This window comes from Silene latifolia, chromosome 10 (assembly GCF_048544455.1).
Source record: "Silene latifolia isolate original U9 population chromosome 10, ASM4854445v1, whole genome shotgun sequence".
Taxonomy (NCBI): Eukaryota; Viridiplantae; Streptophyta; class Magnoliopsida; order Caryophyllales; family Caryophyllaceae; genus Silene; species Silene latifolia.
In genome coordinates this window covers 115,348,236-115,359,209 of record NC_133535.1, presented here as the reverse complement: position 1 = coordinate 115,359,209, position 10,974 = coordinate 115,348,236, and the positions used below count along the sequence as shown (strand labels likewise).

Sequence of the window (10,974 nt, the reverse complement as noted above, 5' to 3'; positions counted from 1 at the left end):
AGACTCGTTTCCCTTAGCATCATATGTCTAGACTGACTCTCGTTTACCATGAATACGGGTATCCACTATCTAGAAATCCGAAAATGTCACAATAGGCTCATAACCTGAAATGATCGGACCCAATTGAATCCGAAAATGTGACTCACCCGAACTGAGTTGACCCTACCTAACCCTCCGCGAACACAAGCCCGACCGACTGACCTGTATGCCAGGTCTAGACATGATGCCATAAACTGGTCGAAACAAACTCTTATATCATCACTCCATGAACCAAACCTTATCAACTCCAATAGCGAACATTGAAACACTCCATAAACCCACAGCACAACAATGGCAATCATCTCTCGCACACTCTCTCTACATTCAACTTTCAAACAACTCTTTCTCATCCCAAATTCAAATTCAACTTCAAACACAAGAATCCCAGATTGCCTAAACCGACCTAAACTCCTCCAAATCAAATGTGCAAAGAGGCCTAAAAGAACAGGCAAACTCAGGTACCCATCAGAGAAGAAGAGACTGAAGCAATTACATAAAGATAAATTAGATGTAAAAGATAAATTTCAAGGATTTTGGAGATTATCTAAGCTTGGTGTTGATGTTGATAAAGACCCTGGTAAAGATTTTCTCGCTATTTCTCTTCCTCTCCTTGAACAAATTGCCAAAGTTCTTGAATTCCCGGTAATTTCTCTACCCATTTTTGCTTTTTTTTTGTTCACTATAATTTGTAATAATGATTGGAATGATAGTGTGATTAGGCATAAACAAATAGTTGTTTAAGACGGTTTTACGCAAATTTATTGTATATAACTACTTTTACCCACTAATATGGTTACGTTTATCTGTGCAAAACCGCCTTTACACAGAACTAACTGAGTTCCCTTTGATATGATACAAATTCAGTGAGTAATGGAGTGTGATGTATGTGAGGTGAAAGTAGTATTTACGGAGGTATCCGTCTTGACATTAAAACGGGTCAAGTATCATCCCACTTAAGCTGGTATGTGATATAATGAGTAGTGATAAAGTCCAAATCTTTAGCTGGTATATGATGTTTTTAAATATTGGAAAACAGTTGTGGACTGTGTATGTGAGGAAAGAGTTTCACATATTTCCTAGCTGCAATCCTTGCAGATTTTTTATTTATCCTTATTGCATAGGAGTATTTTCCAGTTCTTTGTTTCTTAACTTCTAAGAAAATCCTTGTTTGCAGGTTTCCTCCATGCTGCCAGCAGAAGCATTCACAGTGGTCAGGAAGTCGTTTGATGCAAGAAAGGTCTGGCAGCGAAAATGATACGTATTGCTTCAGAATTTATCTTTGTCTTTGTTCGATATGTTTTGATGCCTTGTTTCCCACAGTTCTTGAAGACGCCTAAATTTGTATACACCGTTGATATGGACGTTGAAAAGCTGCTGGATGCTGAGCCCCGACTGTGGGACTTTCTATCTGAATTGCACCCTAAGGTTGGTCTTGTAGAGCATCTTCCCCAAGAAAAAGCTCTGGGTGACTTGATTGATTTATTACACGACGGTAAGAAGGGTCAGGAAGGTACCTCAGCTGAGGAATCCGGGAAAACTACTCAATTTAGCAGTAAATCCCACATCTCGCCCGAGAAACCAAAAGTTGCTGTTGTTGGGAGTGGTCCTGCAGGTTTATTTGCTGCTCTTGTGCTTGGAGAGCTTGGTGCAGATGTCACCTTGATTGAAAGAGGTCAACCAGTAGAACAAAGGGGACGAGATATTGGTGCATTGATAGTTCGTCGGATTATACAATCGGAAAGCAACTTTTGCTTCGGGGAGGTATCTTTCTCAATTCAATTTGGTTACTATGGTGTGTCACTCCATTTAGATCTTGATGTGGTTATAATGTCTTTTTTCTCTTCAATGCAAATGTTTTTTTTTTTTTTCTCTTGGGTCAATATACTATCTACAGAATTCAGGTGGGCAGATTAGTTGTTTGAGTAGATGAAATTTCAATTGGTTACGAAGGATATAACTGCTATATAGATTTGTAGTTAGATTTGCATTTATCTCATTCAATAGAGGCAACACTTTGATTGACTCTTTAATTGCATATTGAGCTGTGATTTCATGAGAAGAAAACAAATTATTCCAGGACATGGCCATTGGAGTAGAAGTCTGAACTATACTCGAAACATTTACAATCAAAGCTGCAATCAGTAACTAAACTCACTGTCTAGACTCTAGCCTCAATAAATCAAGAAGTCAAGAACAAAACTGTGGTCATAGGGACTTTGTATGCATGGTTAGTGGCATGGTATGATTATCAGTTCGTATATCATTGTTGTTACATTAGCAAGGGCGGCTCAGTCCAGCCTCTGAGGAGGTCCAGCCGGAGCATTTTGACCCCAACAGTTTGAGACTAGTCAGGCATTATGCTTCTCGCTTTCATAATCCAGCTTATATGTATTGGTAGGATAGCTGATTCATAAATGCTGTGTCATAAGAATGTTTGAAATTCAATATGCGTCTTGTTAATACGGACATACGGTACATATCCTGGTCAGTCAACCTCATGTTCCATGTTTAAAGTAAGCTAATCTGTTTTGCTTATGTTACTTAGGATAATAATATTTGAAAATGTCATCGGAGAAGGACTTATGTGTGGCAGGGTGGTGCAGGTACATGGAGTGATGGCAAGCTTGTAACTAGAATTGGGAAGAATAGTGATAGTGTTCAAGCGGTGAGAATGTTTCTCCTTTGGACGAACATGCTTAGCCTTGTTCTTATATTCCAGAACATTGAAGGATAAGGGGATGCTTTGGCTAATTATTCTTCAATTGTCTTATTTGAATTTGGTGATTAAAATTTAGTTTTACTTGATCGTATGTGTTCTTTACGTCTTGTCTTTTTTGTCTCAGGTCTTGAGGACACTAGTCCACTTTGGAGCTCCGAGAAGTATTTTGGTTGATGGGAAGCCTCACCTTGGAACAGATAGGCTAGTTCCACTGCTTCGCAGTTTTCGGCAGCATTTGCAGGCCCTGGGAGTAAGTCACCATTTTCTATTCATTGATTAACATGTTTTGTTGTTTTTTTGCCGTGTTGTACTAGAAGAGTCTTAATTTTTTGTAATCCTGTATGACCCTTAGGTCTCAATCAAATTTGGAACAAGGGTTGATGATATTCTTGTAGAGGGTTCAACTGTTAAAGGAGTCAAAGTTTCAGATGTGACTAAAAGCCCACCAATTTACAGTGATGAGTTGAGACATGATGCAGTTGTTTTAGCGGTTGGTCATTCTGCAAGAGATGTCTATCAAATGCTTGAATCACACAACGTCCACTTGGTTCCGAAAGACTTTGCGGTGAGTCTCTCTAATTGTGGTTGGCAACATAACTTTCCATATTAATGTTGTCATGCATTAATTTGTTCTCAAGAATGATGTACTCTAGCATCTTAAACTTTTCATATTTTTTTAATATGCCATGGCTTCTATAATGCACTAAATTATTGAAGTACATGTATGCTTCATGATATTTGGCAGAATTGCTTGTCAGATTGGGCCCAGTAAAAACTATTGAAACCGATATATATGATCCCGAAGTTTCACTTCATAATGTAGGCAAATCATGGAGTTAATGAACAGGCAGCTGTTTTACTGATGCAGCTTGTGTTTTTAACTGTATTTACAAGAAGAAAAATTCCACCATGATTTGTTAGGGGCAGGAAGTGAAATTGTACAAAAAATTATCTATCGATAGGGAGGGAGATGATTGGTGCGAAATGTATAACAGTGTTGTCCGTAGTGGCTGGCATTTCAGTGATGATGCAAGAGAAGAATAAGGCCTGGGATTCACTAGCTATATCTATACCATCTTCTCAGTCGAAGGAACCATTCTAGATCTAACAGTCTAACTAGGAAGTTTTTTTGAAATCCTGAACATTGGTTATGCATTGAAAAAGCTAATTTTCAGCATTCCGTACAACAGTTGATTAAAGGAACAAAATAGAACTGTTAATGTACTGCTACTCTTTTAAAAACGTGTCGGCGAAAATGTTCCACTTATACTACCGACCAGTAAAAGCAAGTCATGTGCAATCTATTCGCTTCGCTCCTTATTTAAATACAAGGGCAGTTGGGCTGGGTACTTGGCTTAAAGCGTTGGTAATGTGCTTTTTTCTTAATTCTAAAAAAAATGTGCTTCATTTTGTCCATTTGATAAGTTATTAACCCTGTATCGGCTGTATGTGCTTTCTGATTGTACTGTTGTTGCTACATATACTTAAAATGGATGCTAATTTCTTATACCGGAATCTAACAAGTAGCAGAAATTTGATCTAAGCTGATGTTTGACTTCTTTAGGTTGGCTTCCGGATTGAGCATCCCCAGCAATTGATAAATAGCATACAGGTAGCTTTGCTGACCGATTCGATAGGCTACAAATTCATCTATTTGTAGTTTTTTTCTGAGCGAATGTAGTTTCAAGTATTCATCCTGCATGTGACAATTTTCTTACCAAGTAGATAAATTTTATATATCATATTTTATGGTATAAATTATATGATGACACGTAAGTATGAATTATGGTTGTCTTTTTCTTACGATCAAGATTTGTTTAACCCTAAAAAGTTCTATAGGACGGTCTGGCAATAAGATCTGTGAAATTTTACGATTGAAGAGGAGGGATTTAAGATATGAGAGTGGAGGTTAAAAATAGCCCTACAGTAAATTTTTGAAAGCTCACCATATTTTTATAATCTCACCATATTTTTTTGAAATCTTGCACGTTTCTGACCATTATTTTACCGTCATGCGGTCTCATAGGAGAGTACTTTTGTTTAAAGTGTATTCTTTATTGTTTTGGCCTAGACTTTGATGGCTTGAACTTGATCAAAGAAGTATGGCCTCTAATGCAATGATTATATTTGGCTAATCACTACTCTGCCGTTGAGGATTTTGTCACTCGCAAAAGTCACTATTTGGCTTTGGAATATTATGGCATAAAGCACTGTGTCTCATTAAAGTAATGGTGCGACATCTGGATGATGCAGTTCTTGACGCGATTGTTATTGTTGGTCAGTCTGAAACTCTGTATTTCAACATAATAGGGTGTAGTTGTGTACATTCGATCCCTCATACCCAACTTTAGACAGGAATACTGTAGGCACTTTGGTATTGTTGTCGTATAAGGGTGCTCTTATTTCTGCCATAATACGCTCAGGTTATTAGTTGGTTTGTGAACATATTTCAATTTTTACCTATTAACTGGCAGGAACAGAAGAGCTGCATAATACACCAAGCGGCAATGATAATTCATAGGCCATTTTATATTATTTACTGATATATGTGTATGCTTGAATGAATTGTTCAGTATGCTGGATTGGCGGATGAAGTTCAAAAAGGGCGTGGAAAGGTTCCAGTTGCAGATTACAAGGTTGCAAACTACCTCAGTGGAGACGGTGTGGAATCTTCATATGCCACTTCAAATCGTGGTTGTTACTCGTTCTGCATGTGCCCTGGAGGACAGGTAGAGAATTTTTGAAAAAAATTCACTCCTACAAGCCGAAATAAATTCCTGTCACATAAAGAATTTTTGAAAATATTTTTATCCAAGCTTTTCATTTTTTTCCCAAAATTAATTAGGATCTGCGTTTGGTATGCTCTATACTAAATGATTTTGAATTTGTAAAAAAAGGTTATGTCTACGTGGTGCATGACTGCATACGTTCTGAAGACTTTCAACATTATGGAAGATACATGCAATTGGCTTCAGACATAGTTTGGGACAGTGTCTGTTGAATTTATTCTCTGAGAGAGTGAAAGAAAAATCATTTACCCCTTCATTGACATTGCAGGTTGTTCTGACTAGTACAAATCCATCAGAGCTTTGTATCAATGGCATGTCGTTTTCTCGTCGTTCATCAAAGTGGGCCAATGCAGCTCTTGTTGTCACTGTCTCGTCCAAAGATTTTGAGCATTTGAATCTACATGGAGCCCTTGCCGGTGTTGCATTTCAGGTAACAATAAGAGAGCTATTGAGATCAAGGTTTAAACACTTGGGTGTCTACCTTGTCTAATTCTGAAGAGGCCCCTTTTTTTATCCATATGGCGAGGCAGAGACTCTCTGGCTTTGAAATATCATAGAGTGAAGCAAAATAGCTTATACTGTCTATACTTTATATTATGAAGGCGTAGTCCATCCATGCAATTGTTGATGTTCACTGGGGTAATGGTTATGATGGGTGGGGAACTTGCTCTGTATCAGCGACATATGTAAATTATGGTTGGTTTTAGGTTCAAAATATGAGGTTGCCTTTAATCTCTGGACATTGTAGAATGGCAATTAGGTAGTCATCAACTGGTAGGAGCTGGATTTGGTCGAGTCTGTGTCATGACTCATGGCCAAATATTTTGCCACACTTTCTTGTTTATAATGGTTGCGTTCCGGTCAAGTCTGTCAGGGTCAAACATATTGCTGCACGTGTTTTCATATACCCCTATATTGTGCTGGCCTTGCGCCTCATTTGATACCAAAAAAAATATACCATGTTGGAATTACTTTTTCACATACGGGTTTTACTCTTTCACATGCATTTTTTCATTAACTTTCCATATCATACCCTTTTTCCTAAATCTAAACTAATTAACTCTAATATACCCTTTTCCCCAAAATCAAATCTAATTGCTCTAAAAACTTCAACAATAGATCATAATTCTTCAATTAGTGAGATACTTTAGTTGTTCAGTAATTATTAATATGTTTTTTTGAAATTGTTAGGGTTTATCAATTAATCAAATTAATATGTTTATTCTTTATCAATTAATCCGAAAGAAACTTTGTCTACTGTACTATCTGAATCATTATTTGTGGATTCAAACTCAAACCCTGATTCACATAAACCACACATAACTCAAAACAGTTTCTGGACAAGGTTAGTCGGAGGAAGGCGAAGTCGGGTTTTTGCTGTACGACATAGTTCTACATTGCTTTAGCATTCAAAAATACAGATGCATTAGTGGGTGGGTAAGTGGATTACACAATGAATTAAGAAGGGTCTGAAATATGAAGCCATCTAGACATGAATTTGTAAGACGGTTAGGAATGTTGGACAAGATGACAAATTGGGTACCAAATTTCCCGAAAGCAGCCGGGCAACTTCATTAGTTTACATCATTTACATCCATTATTTTCTATTGTATTGGTTGAGAAATCACTGGTCTTGCCACGTCCGGGAGAGGGGAGGCTGGACAAGGGTAGTCGGAGAAAGGGAAAGCCGAGGTGGGCCGGAGCATGGTTGCCCGGAGTGGGTTGCCGGAGGGAGAAGGTGAAGGAGAGAGAGATGAAAAAAATCAATTGTTGTGGGAGGAAAAAAATGACAAGGGTAAAATCGTAAAAGTCGTATGTGAAAAAGCACGACCCTTAATTAAAAAAAAAAAATTTAATAATCGTATTTATGGCTTAAAAATCTTGACTTGATATAATTGCAAACATTATATTAATTTTTACACTTAAAATGCATACTTCCCGTATATTTATTAGCTTTATCGGTCAGGTAAGGGCTAGGTAAGGTTGTGTCCTGACCCTAAATTTGCAGGTCACTTTGTGTTTGGGTCTTTCCAGATCACGGGTCAAGTTTTACTGGTTCATGAACTTAAAAATGCGGGTCAGTTGAGTTTCTGACGGGTCTAGTTGGTGTCATCAAAAGTTTGTTTTTGTGGAACATAAAATCTATATGAGAAAACCTTACACTCAGATTTTTGTTTAAGAATTAAGAATCAAATCCATTTAAGCGTGTTAGTTTGGATCTAGGGATCTCCTTCTACATAGTTTTAATTTTGAGTTTTGATATAGAGGGAGCTTGAACAAAGGGCTGCAATTATGGGAGGCGGTAGCTTTGTTGTTCCTGTGCAAACAGCCACCGACTTCCTTGAAAATAAGCTATCAGGTATAAACTTCACTCGATCGAGCTTCACTCAAATATTGTCTTCTTCAACCATTGTGACATTTTTGTACATTTTAGCCACATATGTGCCACCATCAAGCTACCGGTTAGGAGTCAAGGCTGCAACTCTTCACGAGTTATTTCCGGCTCACATAACAAAAGCCCTGCAAGATTCCATCTTGATGTTCGACAAAGAGGTTTGTATATTGAAGTCTTTGTTCAAGCTTTAACATTTTGCTTTGTTTTTTTTCCTACACAAACCTTTTTTTGAGACTTCGGTAACCTATTTTCCAGAAACAAGTCTCTTTGTATAAGGCTATGTACACCTGCCCGTCCTTACTTCCTAATGTAGTCTTTTGTGTCTAAGCTAACCTTTGTCTTTTTTGTTCTTTCACTTGGTACCTCCAAGCTTCCCGGATTTATATCAAAAGACGCCCTTCTACACGGAGTAGAGGTATACACATTCATTATGATATGTATTCCTCAATTTTTCCCTCTTACTGATTTGTTTCCTTTTTTTTTTCTTTTTAACCTCTTCTGCCATCAGTGTATATAGTAAGTGTATATAGTAAGTTGGCGTTTGGTTCGCATAGGGGTAAGGGAAGTGAATCAAGAAAGGAATATGAGGAAAAGGAAATGGGATACCCCTCATTCCCTTATCTGTTTAGTTTTGAATAGCCAAGGAATGACAAAATATCACTCGAACCAAACAACCAACCCAAAACCACTGGTGCCACCACGAAACCACCCTAGCACTGGCATACTGCCGTTTCGCGTTACCCCCTCGCTGGCAATTCCCGCTCCACCCACTTATTCCCGTCGATATTCCTAGCCCGGAAGGGGGTGAGGTAGGGATTTTCTAGGTTGGCATGAGGGGTGGTGTTCCGACGGAAATGGCTGCGGTGTACGACGAGGGTGGGTGGGGTGGAGAGGGGGTCGCCGGTGGGTTGGAAAGACAGCAGCAAAGGAAGGGCGAGCCCGCACCAGTGGTGGGTGTTGGTGGTTGAAGTGGTAGTAAGGGTTTACGGGGTAAAACTAATCTAAAAAGGGTGAAGGGTATGGAAAAAGGTACTATCAAACAAACCTCATCTAAGGTGATACGAAAATTGCGCGGAAGCGGTTTAAAGAATAAGGAACAATAATGAAAATTGGATATTTGCTTCGAAATCTGTCTAAAAATCGAAACAATGGTATATTTGCGCGATCTAGACCTATAGATCGAACAATGGTGATTGAATCGCAAGACCTATTGCTATCAATCGGGTTAGAGTTTGAAACGCGTCAAACAATAACAATTTCGGAACGAAAACGCGTCGATCCTATGTTTACAGAACTTGCAAACATGAAAAAGCTTCTGCTTCAATTTTTATTAATTCTCCATCGATGTGTGATAAACAATACATTAGACCTCCTTATATAGGAGTTAGAAACCGACCTAGCTAACCTAAAACACAATCTGAAACTTACCTAAAACCGACTATGACAATATTGCCTTATTTTGTAAATAGGAAGTAAAATAAACTGGCTTATTTGTAATTAAGAAATAAAATATTAAACTAATTACTTGGAAATAATATTCTGAATAATAAGACTAATTTACTAGGATATGATTTCTTTTAGGCAAGAAATCTCGACACCACTTCCTTGGGCGCCAAGTAAAGCGTGAACCAATGCTTCTTCTGGACGTTCTATTGAATAGTCACTCGAACTGTTTATTTTGATCACTTTCAGCATTATTTTCGTATCATAAGGGAATGAGAAAATTTCACTACCTTTCCTTGAATATGCCAAACCAATCGTCTCTAACATCATAGTTCTCTACTATGTTAATGCTTATCATGTTAAAGATTGCTTATCGGTTATACCTAGGCTTGACAAACAAGTCTTTTAGATCGTTACAGTTGGACTTGGACATATGGGTCATTTTGGGTCTGTCTGTTTTTTGGTTAGGTTCAGGTATATGTTTTAGATGTGTTATCATGTAGTCATTTAGGGTCAGATGAGATCGATTCTGATTTGAGGTTTTTTGGACATGAGTTAGGCCGGGTTAAATTTATCGCGGTCAGTTATTAATTTAGCCTTCATTTTTCCAGACGAGAACTAGTTCTCCCGTCCAAATTCTCCGCAAAAGTGACACCTATGAGAGCACAAGTTTAAAGGGACTTTATCCAGTAGGCGAAGGTGCAGGATATGCAGGTGGAATAGTAAGTGCAGCCGTTGATGGCATGCATGCCGGTTTTGCCGTTGCCAAAAATTTGGGTTTGTGTACTTCAGACATTGATTCTATGTTGGGCACGGCTCAAAGCCCCGGTTTCGTCAAGTACTGATTGTGGGCGGTTTGGTCAGAAACATTACTGTCAAAACTCGTTCATCTCCAGGCGGAAATTATATTTGAGAGTTTAACGGGTCACGGTCACCCAATAAGAGCTTTGTTTCAGGCTATCCCACAGGAATCATCTAATGGCAGACTTTGTTTTGGAGAATCAGTTGGGTTGAGTTCGCTGTATGCTATTAGCAAAGTATAGGTATTTCAGAAGCTAAATTTTGTAGTTATGGTTGTTTTTTAGTTTTTAGGTAAACCAACCTGGTAATCCGGGTTTGAGCCGGGTGTAGCTATTTCCTTATAGTTGTTTAGTAGAGCTATATTTCGGATGATAACGAATTTGTGTAGTACCTCAATTTTTCGCTATAATGTCATCTTACATTCTTACTCGGTGGTTGTAGTATTTTATTGGGTTCAGTTCGACGATGACATGGTACACTAAGTACATTTCAAAATTAATAGTCCGGTTACGTTTATTATGCTAATAAAATAACGTATATGCTAAATCCTGCACCCTAATTTGCTAAATCCTACACATTTTACCTAAATATTCCATAATTACCCTTCGGAAGAAAAAAAAAAAAGATTTCTCTGTCTAAATCAATCCCTCCATCGTTCATCGTTCGACTATTCTGCATGGTAATTCACACATATCAAACGTAATTTCGTCGTTTTATCAATAATTTTGTTAAGAACCTGTCTTTTAGTCGATTTAGTTGATGTTTTTTTAATTAAAAAAAGGGTTTTT

The 10,974-nt window shown here is 38.0% G+C and overlaps 1 protein-coding gene across 1 annotated transcript; it reads left to right on the top strand.

The window, feature by feature from the left end:
• The first annotated feature begins 239 nt into the window (after positions 1–239).
• On the top strand, positions 240–10,651 carry LOC141605834 (uncharacterized). Its single transcript, XM_074424743.1, has 13 exons — positions 240–681; positions 1,214–1,276; positions 1,360–1,800; positions 2,633–2,704; positions 2,883–3,008; positions 3,111–3,323; positions 4,323–4,370; positions 5,332–5,487; positions 5,816–5,977; positions 7,813–7,906; positions 7,982–8,100; positions 8,313–8,357; positions 9,997–10,651. Exons 1-13 carry the CDS (start codon positions 331–333, stop codon positions 10,228–10,230), a joined length of 2,124 nt encoding a protein of 707 aa, XP_074280844.1. The 5' UTR covers positions 240–330; the 3' UTR covers positions 10,231–10,651.
• The last annotated feature ends 323 nt before the right edge of the window (positions 10,652–10,974 follow it).